This window comes from Vidua chalybeata, chromosome 7 (genome assembly GCF_026979565.1).
Source record: "Vidua chalybeata isolate OUT-0048 chromosome 7, bVidCha1 merged haplotype, whole genome shotgun sequence".
Lineage (NCBI taxonomy): Eukaryota > Metazoa > Chordata > Aves > Passeriformes > Viduidae > Vidua > Vidua chalybeata.
In genome coordinates, this window is record NC_071536.1 from 12846820 (window position 1) to 12867673 (window position 20854).

A 20854-nucleotide genomic window follows, 5' to 3' on the forward strand; every position below is an offset into this window, starting at 1 on the left:
CAGTCCCAACAAAAGCAAGGAATGCAAGATGTGGACTTCTTTTGCCTTTTACTTGCTGTTTTTTTCATAAGTAAAACTTCTTTTCTGATAACTCAGTCCTCATACCATTGCTGATAGATGCTTAGTATAGATTTGTAACATACAGCCTGATGAATTCCAAGCCCATCAGTGGTGGTGCCCCTGCCCAGCAGTTCCTTTTTATTGATACAGTAGAAGAATGGGATGTAGCATCTAACCCACACAGAGTCTGTGCATGTGGCTGCATTGATTGATAAAAATGGGATTTGGCTAACATACTTTGGGCTTGCTGTAGTTTCAGAAGTGTTACTGAATTGGGTACATGACAAATGCCCTCCTGCTCTTAGTGTACGTAGCTGAGCCTGTGAAATCATGAGTGCAAACCCAGTTATATCCATGAAAAAGTCTGTTGCTGTCATTTGTGTCATTCAGTGATTCAATATAAGCTGCATCATCTTAAACTTCTATTTACCAAAGAGGTTTATCCATGTAGCTGTACCAGCAAATTCTTTTCATTTTAGGCAAGCCCTTTTTCTGCTCGAGGGGCAGGAGGTGGAAAATGAGAAGGAGAATTAGGTTTTGGGCAGGCCTGGCTGTGCTGAGATGACTGAAGATTTGTCTGTTACAGTTCTCTGTGCAAACTGACTGTGCTCAACAAGGGCAGCAAAATGCCAGGCACATCATCTGTGCCATAGCTGCCACAGTTCAGAGTTCAGCACTGTTGGGAAAACACTGATTCACATCCCCAGCCTCCCAAGCAAGGGTTGACACAGCATGTGTGACAGAGGTGTAAGTCCTGCAGTGTGTTACTGCAGTGTAATAATACCAGACAGTTCTCTACATGAACTATGTAAAGATGCATCTTAGACCACAATGACATAATGTTAATATCTGTCTTTATGACATCCTTTATGAGCTGTGCCTGATTGACAGTGTTCTAAAGTAACTATAGTTCTAAGGTAAGTATATTAGCAGAGGAATATGAAAATGGTTAAAAATGGGAACACGCTCCCGGTACTAAAAGTTATTTCAACATTTATCGTAATAAAAAAAGAAAGGCCTAAAGCAAGGGGGCCCGCGGGCAAGCAGGAGCGTTCCTGTCGAGGATGCTGCAGCGTCGGCTCTGGGTCTTCTGAGCAGCGATGTCCCCGATGTTCCACGTGGAGCGGCACGGGTTCAGTGGGTCAGAAGCCCCCTTTTTATCCTGTTTTGTGTCCGTTTGGATCGGTTTCTTTTTGGATCCTTCATTTGCATGAGGGTTTAAGGCACTTGATTGGCCCATTACAGTTCTGTCCAGGCTGGCTCGTTTCGCTTGGGGGTGGTGCGCTTTACTTAGGTGTAATACGGTACGTAGAGTACCGTATTTCTGACAACTACCCCTTTAAACCCCTTTTACTGTAACCAAGCTAACAGTGCATGCTTAACAGCTATCAGCTATTTTACAAGAGTTTCTAACCTATTTTTAACAAAAATAGTCCTAGGATGGCAAAAACACACAATATCTCTCTTCATAAATATTAAAAGATCTGATAGCAAAGCAGCAGTTAAACAGCTTGTCTACTTTCCTGTGGCTCCTTTATCACTGAATCACAGAATAGGTGATGTTGGAAGCACCACAGTGTGTCATCTGGTCCAACCTCCCTGCTCAAGCAGGGTCATCTTAAAGCACCTGGCACATTATTTATTTTTGTCACACTCTGGAGTTTGCCAGCACTGAGCAGCCTTTCAGCAGAACAGGAAGCTTCAGGTTAGCTGATATTCCCGGTGTGTGTGTAATCCCCCAAAGTGCTGACAGCTCTGGTTACAATTAGTGGTAATGGCAGTGATCTTACTGGCATTTCCTTTTTACCTCAGCTCTGCTGGGGAAGGGAGTTGCTGTCATTCAGAGTGGCTCTCAGGCAGAGAGCATGGGAGAGCCAGCCAGGCTGGGGGATGAAGACGTGGTTAGGAGCATTTTGGCAGGTGGCTGTCAGGAATACAAGTTCGTCTGAATTAGGTATTGCAGGCAAAGTCTAGAGATATAGCAAGATCATTAGTAGATATTTTTAATAGTAGGACTGGTTCCAGCACTGCATGAAACCAGAATTTTTAACAGGTTTTATTAAATACTTGTAGTCCTTTTGAAATACTTGTAGTCCTTTTCCTTGTGAATATATAATCTAGGCCACTTGGGATAAATGTGGCTTTTTAAAATGAAACTCTGTTTAAAATGACCCCGTAGTGGTGCCAGGGATTCACAGGAGCTTTTGAGTTGAGATTTCCAGAGATATTTTAATTTTTTTCAGCCCATAGAAGCAGCAGCAGTCATGTAAGTTACCCTTTTTCTGCTGCCTTGTGCTAAACAGGTTTCTTCTGTTATTTTCTGCTGTGCAGAATGAAAAGCCCAGTACTGGAGATGCAGGTTAGCAGTGTGAAAGACTGAGCTCTAAACTCATTGCTGTACTTCACATAAAATGATGATTTGGGAGAGCCAGCTGGGTGTTCCTTCAGGACTAACATCCTGAAAAAACAGATTCCTCAAGAAATAAAATACTCTCTCAGGGCTACCTGCTTGGATGAGAGAAGAATATTTTTAAAAGATTTTTCTTTTAAATATACTTTGTACTCGCAGAGGTTTTTTTCAGAGTAGCCCTAGCCACTTTCTTGGTATGTTGCTTTCTTGTTCTAAAATCCTTCAGAGGACTTCTCCTTAAAGTGCCCGGATCCAGCCTTATGCAAGGCAGGAAAGTTTCTAATTTTATGCTATCACTCACGAAATAACATCTTGCTCAGTGGGCATGTAGAGTCAGTTAATATCTCTGCATGCAATTGCTTGCTTAATCTTAAAAAAAAAAAGTGTATATATACTCTCTGCCTGAATGCATATTTGCTTCTGTATTTAGAGTCACGTATGTTTTTAAGCTAAGTAATGTGCTTTCTGTTTTCTACTGGCCAAATTCCTGGTACTCTTTCAACCTTGTTTGATTAAAACAGCCTTTAACCTTTGCTTGAATACGTTTTTCTTAAAACAACCTGTAATTCATCCCTGCAACAAGATCAGGAGAACTTGGGGTGTGACAAAATTGACATGTAGCTGCCTGGAAACCTTGAGGGAAGGAGAAAGGAGGAGAGACGATTGAAACACAGTGAGTGTGAGTCCTGTTGCAGAGCTGGCGGGGGAGCTGGCACAGGTGATTTCCAGGCATGCTGTTTTTATACGGAGACAATTCCATCTCCTCTTCACTTGTGTCAGCTTGCATCCAGAGACCTGCTGAAATTTCTGGCATTTCTTCCTTTCAGTGAGAAGAGTGGGGGAGGGCTTGGAGGAACTTTGTCATCCTCTCTGTCTCCTGCTATAAATTGACTTGAACTGTCACCAGTTTGTTTTTCCTCTCCCCCAGCCAATGTAAAATTCCATCTTCACCTCACCCCCTGCCTATGTGTGCTTGTCAGAGATTAGCAGTGTTTGCTTTTGACCTTGTATTTCTTCCTCTTCCCAGTGCCTATTTTAGTTAGGGGCTAATTTGTGGAGTAACTCTCTAATAGCAAATTAAAGTGAAACATATTCAGGGGTTTATTCCAGAGGGACTGTGAACAGCAAATGACTCTGCCATCAGTGCAGACTGCCTGATGCAAACAAGTCAAAGGGGGCTTCTGATTTCTGTTTATTCAAATCTCATTCATCTAGTTTGCTCTGCTGTAGTTTGATTTATTTGGCACTTGGTTTTGTGGGGTTCTTTTTGTTCTTTGCAGTGTTTATTGCACGTTTCCTTTCGGGCTGCTCTCTGCCCTGTGTGGGTGATGAGTTAGTGCGGCACAATGTGTGCTGGTGTCAGCAGTGGGTGAACAGAGTCCCTGGCCTCGCCTGCTCCTGCCCACCCTGCTGTCACCTGTACCACAGGCTGAGCAGGCTTTTGGGACAGCGGGGGACCTGTGGAGGGTGTAAAGGGAAGAGGAGGGAGAGGGTGAGGTGGTATCACTCTTGCTGTTGGGAGCTGAGATTGTGGCCTGTAGCATGCCTGTTGCAACTGAAGTTACTGCTGTATTCTTTTTTAATTTGTTGTATAGCAGTGCACAGTGACTGATTGTAGTGTGCATGCACACAAATAGTAAGAGATAATTTTTCCCTTAAATCACCTGTAATTTAAATAAACAAGACAGGCAGTCTGAAAGAGGTGACTGGGAGTCAAAATGGAGCAAGGAAAGCCAGCTGATTAGTATATTGCACAAAAGATCTGATATCTGCTTCTCTGCGACTTTTACCTCATGATCATCCTTCCTCCTTCCATTTCCTTTTCCTCTGAACTAAAGATTAATTGTGCATTGAAATCATAACAAGAATTTGTGGTGTTAAGAATCTGGCCAACGGAAGAGAAAAAATCCTCAAGGAAATTAGCAGTCCATAAGCATTGTCTGTTCCCTAGATATAAATGACTGGGAACTTCCCAGCCAGGGAATGTTTTCCCTTTATTTTCTCTGCAACTTGCATTGTCCCTAGCTAAGTATATTGTAGCACGCTTGTTTCCAAGTCTGTGTTTTTATCACAGAGTCCTGACCCCGTTGAAATCTTGGTGAGGCAGAGATTGCATTTGCCATTTCAGCTTTAATGCTCAACTTGCATGTTTAATGAATGCAGAAAATACCTGCTTGTTATCCAGTAAACAAATAGGTAAAGGCAATCATTGTATTTTTCCTGCAGTCCCAGTCCACTTTTGCTTGTCCTGGCTTGTGACAAAGATTACCTGTGACAGACAAGAGAATTGTCAGAAAATGGTTTCTGAAATAGATGTTGCAATGTATGAATAGGAGGTAGAGTGTAAAGTAAAGTTCCTGACTGCAGCAAAAGATCTGAGGCAGGCATTAGGAGCAACTTTCCAGTTGTTCTGAGTACTGGACTGTTGTGGTATCTCTCTGGTGAGAAGTTTTTAAGCAAGTCAGACAGTCATTTTGGTTATGCTGGAGGGTGAGGAACAAACTAGATGTTTCTAAAGGTGTTTTTTCTAGACCTGTTTTCTTGTATCATTGGTAGTTCCTTTAAAAGCATATTTCTCATCTGTCCTGGAGATGAAGAAAGGTTATTGTATGTTTAGTCCGCCTCCACAAAGCTTCCACTGATGGAATTTGGAGGGTAGTGAGCATCCAAGTGGTGAATTGAAGACAGTCTCTTCAGGATATTTTATCTGCCCTTTCATTCAGTCCAGGAAGCATATTCTCTGTGGTGCTTCAAAGTCCAGGCAAAGCTGGAGCTTACCTCTGAATTTGTTAGGAAAAGGCATGATTCAGACTAGCTGTTTCTGGAGAGATAGAAAGAAAACAACCAATGGGGGCAGAAACCTTTTCTGTAGAGGATGGTGGAAAACTGTGGACGATTGTTAGACTGCTCCTTCGGGTAGCTTCCTTCTGCCAGACGTGCTTGTGACATTATTCCTGTGAATTAAAGTACTTTCTCTTCAATTTATGTAATTGGGGATCATGAATGAGTTTCATGTCCACCACCCCTTCCATTTTCTCAGTGTCTCTCGGCCTTTCATGTCTCTTCTGCATTGCGTCAGTGCCTCCTGGCAAATTCTGTCTGTGTCTGTCTCTCAGAGCCAAGTGTGTGTCTGGCCTTGAGAAATAATCATAAATTTTGTTCTGTCAGGAGGAGAGGCCAGGACAATCCAGTTTAGATTTCAACCTGTAGTTCAAGGTGTTTTAGGGATTTCATATCACTTAACCCATACCCTCCAGGCATCACTTGTGTCTGACATGTAGATCAGACTGGAGGAATAAGAGGAACAGATTGCTCAGTGCTCCAAAAGAAGGTTATGAAGCAGACCTGTGTCTTTAAAGAGAGTGCCTTCTAATAAATGTTATCTGCAGAGAAATACACCAGTCCCTGCATAAGTAGTTAATGTTACTGCTTCAGTGTTGGCTCATAAAACAACTTTATCGCCTCTATGACGATAATGATTAACAAGCTGATTTACAAGGGCGGGGTCACAAAGCCATTTGGCAAATTTAGCTTGTCTCACAGTGGCAGGAATACAGAACCTGAGTTTTATAGTATTTTTACCACTTTACCTAGAATACTTAACCCTGGTGGCCAGGCTTTTAGGCAGAGCAGTAGCAGCAGGATCTCCTTTATGAGGATAATAACTAGAGTTTCCTCCAGTGCTTCTGATACCTGAGAAAATTGCAGGTCTCAGTCTGAGGATTCAGGAGCACTGGGGATGTTTCACAAGTTTCTATCTCAGTGTTTATTACCTGATCACTTAGCCACAGTGAACTGACAGTCTTTACAGGCACACTGTTACATGATGCCTCTGGTTGATTGCCCCTTGTGCCAGAGCTGGCAGAATATCTACCCAAAGATGTGTGTAGATTTATCTTCCTACTCTTAGATTCTGGATAGCTTCTGTTAAAATATCCTTCATCTGTTGGTTCTCTTATGTTGGATCTTAATAAGGAATTTTTTTGTTTAGATTGTATCAGATTTTTCTTTTATTATCATATGGTAGGAATTACTCAGAGTGGCAGATTTAATTTGAAAAGTATTTTAATCCAGAAACACTTTATGTGGCTCTAATACACCGTGACACTGTTGAGAATCTAGATTTCTTAACCTTGGCAGTTTCTCACAGTGAGCAGAACAGTGTATCTGAAAGCTCAGCAAGCTGTATTCCCTTTACTGTCTGTTCTGACAGTCCTAATGTAGGTGATCAAAGGGATTTATGATCTCCATTCTATGTAAACATCTACTGCACTTTTAGAACTTGGTAAAAATGCACAGACAGGGTAGGAGTTTTGATGTCTCTCACTCAAATTCACAACATGGACTCCTGCAGGGATGGAGGTCTTACTCAGTACCTTTTGCTTCTTATCTAGCAATGCTGACAGGAGCCCTGCCCTCAAAACAAACACTCACTGACCTCAGAAATATCTGAAAACTGTGCTGGTTTTTCTTTCCTGTCCAGAACGTTCATCATATCTGATAGACTTCAGTACTGATTTATGTGGCCATGATGTAAAGTTTGGGTACTTCTGTGGCCCTGATCTACTAGGTGGGTGGAAGGCTATTGTGAAGTGCTAGTGGATTACAGCTAACTCATTTGTCCTTCTGTTTCTACACATCTCTCCCCTAGTTCCTGCTAAAGTTGTTGGGATAGTTCATCTGTGGAAATGACACAGTCTGAGTTAGGAGGGGTCTTGCATGCTTTATCTAATCAGTATTTGTATTGTCTAATCAATATTTGATTGCTTTTCAGTTGGTCCCAGCCAGAGGCTTCTATTAATGTCTTTTGTAATTTGAACAACTCTCAGGAACAAACTCTAATTCTGTAATAGGGTTTTTTCATGCCTAGTTTTTGGTCTTGCTCTGTTTCCCAAACAGAAAGCTATTACAAGTCATGAGTTTAGGCTACCATCTCTGGATTAAAACTCTCAACAGACTTGAAAAGTCCTGCCACCGTTCCCTTGGCCACTTTTCTAGTTTGGTTTTTAATATGAAAACATATATTGCAACATCACGTTCACTGTATTGCTCTCCCATGGGACTGGTTTGTGCAACCCTCCTTCATGCTGGTAAGTAGGTTCTCATACAAGGAGTTTTTGTTGATTGAACAGGGAAGACAAAGTGACTTGACTTCCCTGCTGTGTGTAATGGGGGCTGGGGGTTTGTGCTGCATAGAGGCACAGCTGGGTCTGGGCACTGGGGCCTTCAGAGGTGGAGTCCTGCTCAGCCCAGGGAGCCAGGATGAGGGATGGAGTCAGGACTGAGCTGGAACTCGGCGTGTGCCAGAGATGAGGGGACTGCCTCTCCTGCAGTGCAGGGCAGTGCCGTGGGCTCAGAAATGCGTTGTGAAGGTCAGACACAGGGACACTGGTCACAGGCCCCTGGGCAGCACCTGCTGCTTCTGAAAGCTGTCTGTGAACAAGAGCCCTGTTCTGCACATAGTGGGCCACGCTGGCTTGGTGGATGCTCTGGTCTATGGCATTTGCAGGTCTTGTTCTCTGGGGACAGCTGGCTGTCCATTTGTTTGTGAAAACATCACCTTGATAGAGCAAGGGAACTATGAGTAACTTCCAGTCTTTGAATAGAAGGATCAGGAAACCTCTGGGGGCAAGCAGCCCTCCTGACAAATAGATAAACTTTGACTGATCACACATTGCCCTCATAATCATATTAATGTGATGCATCCAAAGGGACTTCAACTGGTACCACAGCCACTGCTGCCTTTTATCTTCTGTCTTCCTGGTGAATCAGGAAACACATAAACCAGAGCACGTGTCCTGCCTTCTCACTGCACAAAGACTCTCGCAGCCTTTGCCAACGCTGGCTTGTCTGCCGGTGTTTGGCAGTCCCTGCATTTTCCCCTCACCTCACTTACTCTGTGCAATTGTTTCTTCAGAATTATGCTGCTCCTCAACTGAACACAAAGATATTCCAAGAATAAAGTTTGATTTACCTTTATTCACAACATTAACTTGTATAAGAAGCCTCTGTTTCAGAAATAATCTAAAATAATTGTGCCACCACCCTTTCAGCACGTGTTCTTCAGATACTTGTACCCCTTTTATTTCTCCCATTGCTGCAGACAAGTTTCTGCCTTCCCCTCTTGCTCTTCAGTACAGCTTGAGCTTTCCCAGGCTAGGTTCAGGAGGCTGGGCAGTGGGGCAGGTAGCTGCTCTTGCTGGATTTCCTGGTTTCTCCTTTCTTCCTGGCAGCCCTGGCACCTGCAGCCAAACTCTGGCCAGAGGGATGGTCTGCAGTGTGGGCAGTGTGGGCAGGGAGGCTTCACTGAAACACAGCTTGTCCCATTTTAGGTGGAAGATAATGTGGCTGTTATTGTAAAAAGCAGTGTTTGCTTTGCTGGTTTAAATTGTAAGTGCTTTGAGGGCAGGGCCTGGCTTTTTTGTATGTACATGTTGGGTGTGTATTTTTATACAATTCCTAATGTGACACACGCAGGAGCTGCTGTGTGTAAAGCCATAGCTTTCTGTCTTGTGGCAGCTTAGAGAAATGTTTTTCCTGATCCAGAGAGGTGAACAGTGATTCTGATCTGAACACTGGGGCTATTCAGAGACACAAATTGCTTTGGACCTCTGGACACAACTGTTTTCCTTCTGTTGTCACCAAGTAGTGTACCCCAATGTATTCTGGGTACAGCAGTGATAAGCATGGCCCTGTGTCTACAGTGATGTTGGGATGGATTCCTTGACCAGTTAAGGAAGAAAAAGCTGCATTGTACTCTCTGTCATTTGCTGACTGGGATGTCATCATTAACCACTACTCACCCATAGTTTTGACCAATTAAACAATTGCTTGCTGTACAAAGAGTTTGGATTAGAAACAGACCTTGCTCGTTATGTGTGCTGTAAGTAGAAGAACTCAGCAAAATTTTAATTTAAGCTTGATGCTGTTTTCTTTTTAAGAGACAGGCATATATTTTTAATCCTTTGCCAGGTGTCTGCTGAGACATCCCCTACGTTAAAGAGATAAGTCAAAGGTGAAAATTTGGTTTCTGTTCCTTTGGCATACTCTTAACTTAGTTTATGGTAAACTGCCACACCTCTGAAATGTGATGTATTTTTCTGCAGCTTTGTAGCATGTGATTTCACAGTTTCTGTTTCGTAAACTGACTTGTAAACTGAAATGTTCTTAGGAAAGGTTCAGGTCAAAGCTTAGGAGTGAATCCAGCAGTGAGAATGGATGGGTGCTGGATTAGACCGCATGGGGGCTATGAAGTCTTCATCCCTGAAAGGCTTTAGGAGCAGATACAGCTGTAAAGAGTTGATGTAAATATTAGTGGCTCTGCCAAGACCGCCTCTTGAGGTCTTTCTTTTCCTCCCATAATTTCCATGATATCTGGGTAATGCATTACATTTGACTATCACACTTCTATTCTTCAATCACTTATGTTCCCTTGAAATTCAAAATCAGATTCTAGTAACAGCTAGGAGAAGATGCTGGGACTCTTCCATCATGGTTCTGGGATGTCTAAACTGACCAACTCTGCACCTCTGGAGAGGCAGTCACAGGAGAAGTTTTAAAACATTTGATGACATGTTCTGTGCTCCTTTTCCCAAGCCAAGCCATAAAGCACTCACTGTGAAACTTACCACTAAACAGAGAGTAGACAGCAAGTAAACCTGGGACAGCAAATAGAAATCTGTCTTTCTGCTTGCCTAGCATAAATGGAGATGAAGATTTTATTCTTATTAGCTACAAACAGAAATGAGAGAAGGCTGCAAGGAAAAAATCATCCTGTGCACAGCCTTGAGGTCTCTGATGAAACAAAATAACACAAAATTTACAGATGCTAAAACCAGTGATAACATTGATGCTGCATTTTGTCTTCCTCCTATAATACAGTAAAATAGCCTGTAATTCACATTGCAAAATTGGCATGCATGGCTCTTTGAAGGTATCATTTTCCTCGTATGTCTGCAGTGGCCAGAATAACAAGCCCACCCACTACAGTGCCACAACAAGCCATACAAATAAATAAATAAGGGGGGCAAATAACACCATCTCCTCAGGGCAGCTGCCCACTCGATGTGTCTTGCTTTGGTTGTGAACTCTTCAGCACAGGAAAGTTTTTGTTCCTTGTAGCTTTAAATTCACCCCCAGTGCTTAGGAAGGGAATAGATTATGATAATTGTGTTTATTACATTATATAAAATGTTACTTCAATTCAGATATTTAACTTTTAAATTGTTGCTGACAGTGACATTCGTTCAGATTTAGAGAGTTTGTTTGCACTGTGTCTTAAGCCTGGCATTTTAAACTGAGCAGTTGTGACCTGAGGTCACTGCTATAGCATGAAAATTCTCTGGAAAAATGTGTATGCATTGTGGTTTATTTATTTTCTTTGTATGTGTATTTCATCTTTTGGTGCCTAGGTGGGTTTTTGGGGGGTGACTGTAGCCTTGTCACTTGCTTGGGTGGCTTCACTGTTTCTTTCTTTCTGTTTATTGAATATTGTCAACTTCTTTGTCTCCCCTCTGTAACTGTGGAGTCTGCAAGCAAAATATTTCTTCCTTCAAAATGAAAAACAAACCCTAACTTAGGGGAGCTAAATTAGATTCTGACCATCTGGTAGAAGGTTAGCAGTATCACTACCTTGAACTATGGCTTCATTTTTGTATTTAATGCAGCAGCTTCTCTGCATTGTTTATATTGTGGTTGAAGGGGATCTTCCTATACCAGGATGCAATAGGAACGTCATTTTTCCTCTGACATGAGCAGATGTCCTATCTGCAGTAGCAATAACATTGCTGCTTCCTGTTGTTGCAGGTGCTGTTAGCAGGCTGGAGCTGAAGGCAAAGAAGGGGCACATTTCAGCCCGTGCCATTCCCTGCCATCAGCACCAGCACTCCCCATACACCTCCATTTCCAGTTGTACTTGTTAGTAGTGGCTTTCTTGGCTAGTGGGCAGAAGTTGCCCTGGAACACAAATTTATTTCCTTACTACCTGGCCTTTGTTTCCAGACTCTGTTGTTCTTCCTAGCGTTGATACCTCTGCTTTCTTTAGATTTGTTTATACTAAACCCAAATTACAAGTGGTGTTACCATATTTAGGGAAGGGGTACCTGAACTGAGTGTGACACTAATTTAAGTGTAAAACTCCCCACTCTTGGGTTCCAGGGCACAACCCTGTGCAACTCTTCAGTCAGCAATTACTGCATTCTTTTTTCCTTTTTACAGGAGGTTGCTATCAAATCCCATGACACATTTCTATCACTAATCTGGCAAGCTGCCATTCAGACCACAGGAAGCCCAGAAGAGAAGAATATCCACTTAGGGCCTTATTCCATCTTCATTCTTCCCTACAGCAGCAGAATTCCTTAAAGTCTCTAGAAGTTTGATCTGAATGGAAAGTATTTTGCCTGAATAGCACCCCTTATTGAGGCATTGTCTCCAAGTCACAAATTTAGATGAGTATTGTGGTTAGCAGTTTAGGGTTTGGTCATTTTTTCCACACCAACACAAGGAGTGCTAATAACTTCTAATGGTCTAGCAGGATTCTCTGGGACTTCTTGATTTGAGAAGTGGGCACTAAAGGGGAAAAAAACCCCAAATTCCTCTTCAGGACTTTACATAAGAAGTTACTCATTTTGGCAAGGAGCAGGATATTACATTTGAATGGTTTTCAGTGGGAAACACAGACCTACTAAAGGACTAAAGCCAGGACTCTGTTCACAAAATACATGCAAAAAAATTTGTACTTTGAAGGAAAAGAAACAACTAAAATTGTGATATGTGCATAAAAAGTAAGAAGAAATGAAAAATGTAAGGCAGTATTCATAGCTGTCAGAGATAATGTGGAAGCCTTAAACTCATTTCCTATTTACTTCTTTGTGCCTTATTGTATGAATGCATTTTTGTACTTAAAATTACTATTAATATTTTGTTATTGTCATGTAGAGATTTACAAAGAGATAGTAAGTTAGTTTTCGTGTTCAGATCATTGCTGCTTCAATGATTACTATTATCACTTGTGTTTTTGTGGAACTATAATTGTTGGGAAGTAACTTTGCTATTGTTTTAACCAACAGCATGTACCTTCATTTCTGTAGTAAGAAGTATTGTCTCAGTCCTTCAGGTCATTCTGGTTGTTTCTGGGGGTTCATTCAATATTGTCTTCTCGTTCCAGGTTATTGAAGGAAAGCTGGCTCCTTTCTTGGGGAAGGTGATCAAGTTTGCCACCTCTCATGTGTACAGCTGCAGCCTTTGTAGCCAAAAGGGTTTCATCTGTGAGATTTGCAACAATGGAGAAATCCTTTACCCCTTTGAGGACATTTCTACAAGCAGGTACTCCAATGTGGTAATGTCAGTCACACATTTGATTTGAGTGTTAAAAAAGCCTTGAGGATTCTCAGCCTCATGACCTTCTATTTAAATAATTAGGGACTAGATTCCCCTAATGTACATTTCTGTGGAGCTACAGTAGATCACTGCTCCAGGGAGGCCACCATGAGCAAACTTGGAAACAAATGAGAAGTGCTACTTCCCAAGGTCCTGTAAGTCTCAGAAAAGCCGTTCAAAAAGGGAAGAGCCCCCAGTATCATCACACAGTGTGATTTTTACAAAGCTCTTTTGAGTTTGCAAAGTGTCCTGAAAAGCCAAATGACTTTTCTAGAGTGATCACAGACATCTTTCTGTTCTCTGGTATCACTGGGCCATAATGTACAGGAATCATCCATTATGAAACAATAACCATCCATTCTGAAGTGTTTTCCTCGTGAAATGTTATGGCTAGATCTCTGCTCTGTCTGCTTATTCCTCTGTGCCTGTGTATGCAAGATTTTTTTTTTTTTAATGATATTGCTATTCTCAGGTGGCAACAAAGTTAAGTGTAAGTGCAAGTCCTAAACTAAACAAAAAAAAACTTTATTTCAGATCATATAGAGTACTGGATGCCAGGTCAGGGACAGGAGTCACATGGGAAACCTAGAAGCAAAATGCAGGAAACCAAAGCAGACTTGACAATACAGCAGTGTTACTACTGTTTTTCAGCAGTGTCTTGGATTTTGAATAAAGGAGATATACTTTCTTCCACCCTTAACAGAAAGACAGTATATCTGACAGCACAGCGTTCATCCATAGATAAGTATTTTTTGGCTGTTTCAAATACAGTCATTGTAATTTGTTCTCCAAAGTGTTCATTTGAAAGGGGCAAAAATCAAGGACCCACCTTTGGAAACAATCAGGACCAGTCTATTAAAAGGGTTTGTTAAGAATCTGGTTCCCTTGCATGCACAAAGATGTTAAATTACAAGTAACCAAGGACTACTCTTAAGGGATTTTCAGTCTGATCTGAGTTTCAAAGGTTGTTTGCACATTGTTTTTCCAGAGTCTTATTCTAAAAAAATGTATTGACAAAGCAGTGGATAAAAGCTAAACAAGGTATGTGGCTGAGTTTATAAACAGTTTTTAAGAAAGAATGTATCTAGGGTGCATGGTGAGATAGGCTGAGTTAAAAGGCAGACTAAGAGAGCATAAAACACAAGATGTCTGTGGAGACTGCATAGTAGGCAATTGAAGATATTCCCAAAAGATTAATGAGAATCTGAAGGAACATTTGGGAATACAAGTTTACATTAAAATTTGATTTGTCTGGGGGATTTTTGGTCACAAAACCATTATTGGGTCTATATTGTTTCCCTGCCCTTCAGCTGAGATCAGACATGCCTTGCAATTACAGAGTTCAAAACCCTCTGGAATCAAACAGAATTTGTCGGCAATTCAAGCCAACAGAAGCTGCTCTAGCTCCTGTGTTTATGTGAGTTAGAAGCGAGAAAGGACTTGTGTTCATGTGTCACAAATGTGAAGTTATGGTTGATGTCATGCCAAAGACAGCAGTCTTTGTTAATAGTTTCAATTAAAACACAATCAGCATGAAAGGTTCTCCAATATTTCTCTTTCTTATTTCATCATTCTGCTAACTCCTTTTGTATTCCTTATAACTAAACCTTGTTTTTATCCCCAGCATTTTCTGTTTCCCCTCCTAGTTAGTTTTCCCATCTCATTACTACACATGCACCTATGTGGAACTAACCAGATTATTTCAGTTCCAAATTTTTGCTCTGGAGGCAAATTATGCCAATGGAGGAGCTTGTATGCTTTACTGTGCAGCTTCATCAGCTCCAAAGCAGTGAGGGAGAAGGCCAGATTGATGGATACAATTTGTGTTTGTTTCCATCTCTTGAAGATGAGAGAGGTTTCTGAAGTAGGTGTACTGACCACTACAAGACAAGGTAAGGTTAGGAGGCTAGTTAGAAATAGAGAAATGTGCAGAGTAACCTGTGGCAAATGGAATGGCAAGTCCTAAAAGATCCATGTGAAGACTTGGAATTATACCTGAAAATTCTGATCATGTGTTCAGAATTTCCTTGTCAGTTGTCATACAGAGCTCTGAGTAAAACAGCTCAGATTTGTGATTTAGTTGTACTGTTCTGAGTCCACAGTGTACAGAGATAATTGCCTACAACTCCCTTTTCTCCATCCTGGTTTTCTGGAATTGCTTCCTACAGCATAGTATTCATATTTTGTTCACAGTAGTGGACTGCCAGGTACCCCGGCTGAAGCTGGTGAGTTGAGGAGGAAAGAGCTGCTGAACTCTAAAGACCATATTTTTCTTTTTTCATTTGAATGTTTGTTCACTTTTGAGCTATTAACTTTACCAGCAAACTGGGCTTTTAGGTTAGAAATATTCAAAAGTGGGTGCATGACATCTTTTGCAAACTTAAGCTCTTTGCTGCATGTTTGAAAAGCGAAACCTGCTTTTGTGCCTGTGTGTATGTATATATGTATGTCTGTATTGAGCTGGCATTTGGATTTTTGGCTACCTCCCTGACCTTTCTTGCTCTTTGGAGAGAAGAGTGATAGCTGTCAGAGTAGCCATTACAATTCCAAGGTGGTTCTCAGTTGGCTGTTAACTTTCCATCCTCATGGTCTCTTAGGTCAGCTTTGAGGTGAAGAGATTGTTCCTCTCCGAAATACTCTCAGCAGTTTCTGGCACAGTGTTCAGTAGGAATTTATGAAGGATGGGTATTCTTTAGATAGATACAGCTGCGAGAAAAAGAGGGCCCCTTCTTGAGGGCTGGTGTTTCTCTTTGGTCTGGTTATTTGCTTGAGAGTCATTTTTGTCAGTCCTTGGGCAAACAGAGTGAATACCTGGGTTATGCACTCCTCAGGGTTTGAATACACATATATTACATACCCTTCTCTCACTAATCAGTGTGACACATTCCTTTGTTGGCAAACGGTTCCAAAACAAACACAATCAGTTCACTTAATTAGCGGGTCTGTGGGCTGTGCTTGGCAGGCTCTTTACATCCTGCTCAACAATGCAGCACAACAGTTTGCTGCCTTGGATGTAAGGGTGGGCTCACAAAGTCATAAGCTTTCTAATGATACATCCTTTCTCTGGCTGTTCTTGGGAGGTGGCCATTCTGCACAGATCTTAATGAAAGCTGTGATTCAGTAGTTAAACAATTTCATAAAAATTGTCCCATCCTTTTGATGCCTCTTCCAGTCAGTTTGATTCTTCTGTCCCTTATTTCCCTCTTTTCTATCTTACCCATATTTATATAATACTTAATCAGGGTTCTTTCAAAATTTCATAATTTCACCTTGTTTTTGAAGGCCTTTAAATCATGAGAACTATTTAAAGCCTCTTGAATTAATTGCACATTTCATGGACCAAATTTTCAGCTAATGTAAACTCTCAGAGCTCTGCTTTTGCTGGACTTCCAGCAACTTAAACTGAGCATCTACCTCCTATTTTATTTCTTGGGCTAAATTTGCCTCAGGCTTAAATTCGGTGAGTAAACATATAATATTATCATATTATATCACTTATTTTATATTTACAGTTGTTGTGCAATGACTTTAAATATCCTTGGCTGTAAATTGGCTTGTTAGAGCTATCCTTGCCCATTAGCAAACAGGCACTTCCCCTCAAGTTGCTCTGATTTTGCTTGTTCTTCACTAATGTGGGGAAAAGGTTTTGTTTCTTTCTCCTAAAATTAAAAAAAGACCCAACAACCCAACAACAGAAGTGAAGTCTGGGTAGTGGCACTGTTGTCTATAGTAGTGGCTGTATTTGTTTTATAACTTCGAACAATTTAAATCAATTTTTTAATCTTAAGGAATACTGAGAAAATTACATTTGGAATGAGAATAGAATTTATTAAAACATGTTTTCTGTCCCATCAGATAATTAAGCAATCATGGTTATGATTAAGATTATGTTACCCATTTAATAAAGTTTTGGTCTTGCCTGTCATCATCCTAATGATTACTTTCACAGGCAATTAAATTTGTTGTGTTTTGCTGGTAAAGTTACTTGCTTGTTAACAATTTAATCCATTACTTTCCTTTTATGTGCTGACTGTAGATGTATGTGAACCATGGAGAGTTGCTCTTTTGTGCTCATATTCATTTATCAAGGCTAAACTGTTTTCACTTTGTTAATTTGTTCTGCTGATCAGTTAAGACATGTAGGCCTTTTAAGATACAAACCAGAAGACCCAAGTTTAAAATAGATGTGCCACAGAACAGACTTGACTATATCAACCAGCTTGGATGCCTCCATAATCTTTGGCCACCATCCTGATAAGACCTGTGAATGCACTTTGCACATAGTGACAAGTCTTACTAAAGCCTCTGGGGCTGTGCATGCTGAAATCTTTGCAAAGTTACAGCTTACTGTGTTATGGATGCTGTGTCACGGGACAAATGCAACTTTGAGCATTTGGGAGAATATTAAAGATAGATGTTAGGTGGAGAAATATGCAGTACACAGTATTTGCAGGAAATACCTTGGCACAGGTCAAAGGCATCACTCAAAGTACATAATTTTCTCTCTTGCTTTGATTTGTTTGTCTTTTGCTAGAAAGCCTTTCCCCAGGCCCGGCTCACCTGAGTTGTGCCAGTAGTTTAGTACCTAATTTTTGAAAGAGCTTAGTTTATCAGATGCTGATAGCTAGTTCAAAGCACTCTGAAGTGATCTGCTCAGCACTTCTTTGAGGAAATGTAGGCACCTAAGTAGATGTTAAGTTCTCTTGGTAATTTAATTTCACCTGAATCTGTCAAAACTGATCAAAATCATCTGGCCCAGATTATCTCATTTTTTGTTTGTGCAGGGTAGCACAGTAATGTTATCTGGAATATGTAAACAGAAGACAATAAAGTATACCAGCTTTTTCATCAAGTATTGTCTTTTGCAACTGAGTTTGATTTAGAGGTTGGTTTTACTTGCCTTATGTCTCAGTGGTTTTTAACTAGAATGTTCAATCAATGTCATATTAATGCCAACTTCCTTCCATTCATTTACCATGTGGGCATCCCTCCCTAGGCAGGCTACTTGCATTGGTTCCTAGGCAACTGGAATAATATTGCTGCACGTGTGTGTCCGGCATTGATTGCCTTTCGGGCTTTTTTTGTATTGTAAGTGAACACAGGCTAGTCCTTTTTCCTTTTCTTTGTGTTTTGCTAATGGCTCAGAGTTTGAAGGGCCTGTGTATGATATTCACAGCTGAGCAATTCAGAAATGCTTGCAGACAGGCACATGTGCATAGTGTGGGATGGTGATCATGCTGGAATCCCCAGGCAAGGCTTACTTCAGCCAGTGTGGTTTGCTCTTTGGGGTTTTTTAAAAGCCAGGTTACAGGTGGTTTAGTGTTTTGGGTGCTTGGTGAATGTTTGGCATCATCTAAGGAAAACATAATGAATAACCCCATTTAATCCTGCTTTTACTCTGCATGGTAGGAAAGAAGAAACTGAAGAGTTTAGTCAGTGAAAGGTTCAGCCCTAAATCAAATCCTTGCTGAAATTTGTTTCAAGGGATTACTCACTTGACCAAAGGTATGCAAGGTCTGGCACAAAGGGAGATTTTAAAATGAAAAATGAAAGCTAATATATAAAATTACAAAAGAAAGGGTGGTGGGTGAATATGGCACTACAGTGGGACAGGGGAGCTCTTTGCCCTTCTCAGCTCTGCTAGGAGCCCCTGGTTGACCTTGAGCAAGCCAGTTCACCTCTCACTTTCTGTTGGGAGGTGGGAATGGTGCTGTATCTGGTACAGCCAGCCCCTGTGCATGAGACTGAAGGTATCCTCATAAACCTTGTTGGTTCCAGCAGCTTCATCCCACCTTTATACCAGTCACATTGGTAAGTCTGTCAACCAGTAAGGTTCCCACAAGACAAAAACCTGGCTTTCGGATGACATCCTGGGCCACCTGTTGATTATCCCTCCTTAATTTTGTCTGTTTAAGGTGAAAGGTCTTTGTGTTGTACCCCCCACTTCAGGCACCTGATTCTGCTCAGGGGCACTTAATGGTGGTGCAGTACAGAGGAGAAATCTGAGCATAATCAATTGGTTGTGCAGCATCTAGAATTACTTGAGCTATAATCCTGGGAAAAATAGATGGGAAGCATGAAAAGAACATGCCAGAATTTACAATTTGCTAAATATTTATATGTTTCAAATGCCCAGACTTATTGGGAGGTACTAACATCAGCATTTCCTCAGCATACAAGGAATGATTATATGCTTTTAATGTAGAAAGGCTTTTCTTTTGTAACTAGTGATGATAATAATAAGAGCATTATAATGCCTGTCTGGCTGTGGAGAGCTTTGCCCTTTCTCTTACACTCTCCAGTGCAATAGAAATTATTTAGAGGATTGAATTATTCTCTGCATTTTTTTTTACTCCATACAAGTAAAGCATCCTTAAAACATAGAACACCCCCTAAAGTCTCAACAGAAATTGAGTTAGGTCAGGAAAGAGGGAAAAAAACCCCAAAACAAAACAAAACCACCAAAATAGAGAGGAAGCTATTTCAACTGCCTTCTTAGAAGACTGCAAGTCTGTGTGAAAACAACATGCAGTGTTCACTAAGTCTTCAAATACTGTTTGAAAAATAGCAAGATGCTATTAATGTGCAGTGTCACAATATCATTCATTAAAGAAGGAAACATGAAAGGCCTGAATGGCTATGGGCTCATCAGCTTATTATCAGTGGTGAATAGCATTCTTACAAAGGATGTAGGGACTTTTTGGCCTCTAGACAAAGAATAAGTCAGGATTCAGAAATAGCACCTGAACTGTGTATTAGCAATGACAACAACAAGGGTTAAGAGAAAGATAAGTAAGTGTAGTGAACTATTAAGCGGGCCTTTTATAGGCTACAAAATATATTTTATTTCTCCAGAGCAATAAAATCATTTTAATATACTGAGGCTTGAAAACAACAAAAGACCCTATGAAACTCACATGTGGAGATAAAATTAGATCTCAGAATTAACTAGGAAGCAATCTGTTTGTAAAAGTCTAAAAAGGAATATAATGTTGGTGGAGTATTTGGCATCGCTGGAGAATCTCTCGCAGTGAGGTTAGAAACAGCAACCAGTTGGCATTCCAGGGCCCGTTAAGATTGACTGTATTTGACATGAGGAAAATCAAAGCTGTGTAGGTAGCTTGGGGTAGTATAGCTCCACCACTTTAAAAGGAGTGACTTCCAGTTGCAGAAGGCAGATCAAGATCTGCCTTGTCCCCCTGCCCTGGTGACTTTGTCAGTGAGGGGGACACAAGCATGCAGTGAAGGCTGAAATGAGTGTCCTCTGTACTTGTTCCTGTGCAGAGCTAGAGGCAGCTTTGTTCTCCAAATCAGAGCACCCTTCCTCCAGGCTGCTGCTTTGCTGTCATCTGGACCCCTTGGTTGGGCTCAACCTTCTCAAGAGAAGGCAGAAAATAGGTCTTCAGAGCAGCAGTCAGGGGGCACCAGAATGGACCCACGATGACAGCAGTGGGTGCCAGTGCAGGGACTGTGAGATCAGGGCTGGCTGTTTGCCTCTGCTTAGTGCCTGACAGGGTGGGGTCCTGGGCACAGCTTCAGCTGCTGCACCAGTTCTAATGAATAACAGTTCAGACAGTTTTTCTCTCTGTTTTGACTCTGAGTGATAGGAAAAAAGTTTTTTAATCTTTTCTACTACTGACCTTATTTCTGAAAAATGAATTTGTATAAATTTGAACACCATCAGTCTTTGTTTGCTCTGCTGATGGCCTTTGACTTGAGAGAGCAGGTGTGCTGGCTCTTTTCTCATCCTGCTCAATCCATTTCAGCAGTAATTTCTGATAGGTTTTGTCATTTCCATGTGTGCTGTAGAGAAATATTGGGCTAGCATAGGGGGTGGTGATGTGAGAGCACAAAATTACACTCCTCATCAATCATTACCCTCTAGCAACTTCCAGGGCACTGTAAACTGCTGACTAACAAGGGAGAATTAGCTTGATAAAATCACCATTAGTGTCAGTTCAGAGTGGTGTAAAGTTTTAAAGACACTGCTGTCTTCTGTCTCTTCCT

General features: G+C 41.2%; 1 protein-coding gene across 8 annotated transcripts in view; it reads left to right on the top strand.

Moving 5' to 3' along the window:
- PLEKHM3 (pleckstrin homology domain containing M3) overlaps positions 1–20854 on the top strand; it is a 74927-nt gene that overhangs the window by 41735 nt on the left and 12338 nt on the right. For 7 of the 8 annotated variants that reach the window (XM_053948165.1, XM_053948168.1, XM_053948169.1 and 4 more), the window contains exon 6: positions 12636–12793. In XM_053948165.1, coding sequence (XP_053804140.1) covers positions 12636–12793 — 158 coding nt within the window. Of the gene's footprint in view, positions 1–12635; positions 12794–13381; positions 13459–20854 lie in introns of those variants that run through there. The other variant, XM_053948171.1, reaches the window with a different exon arrangement.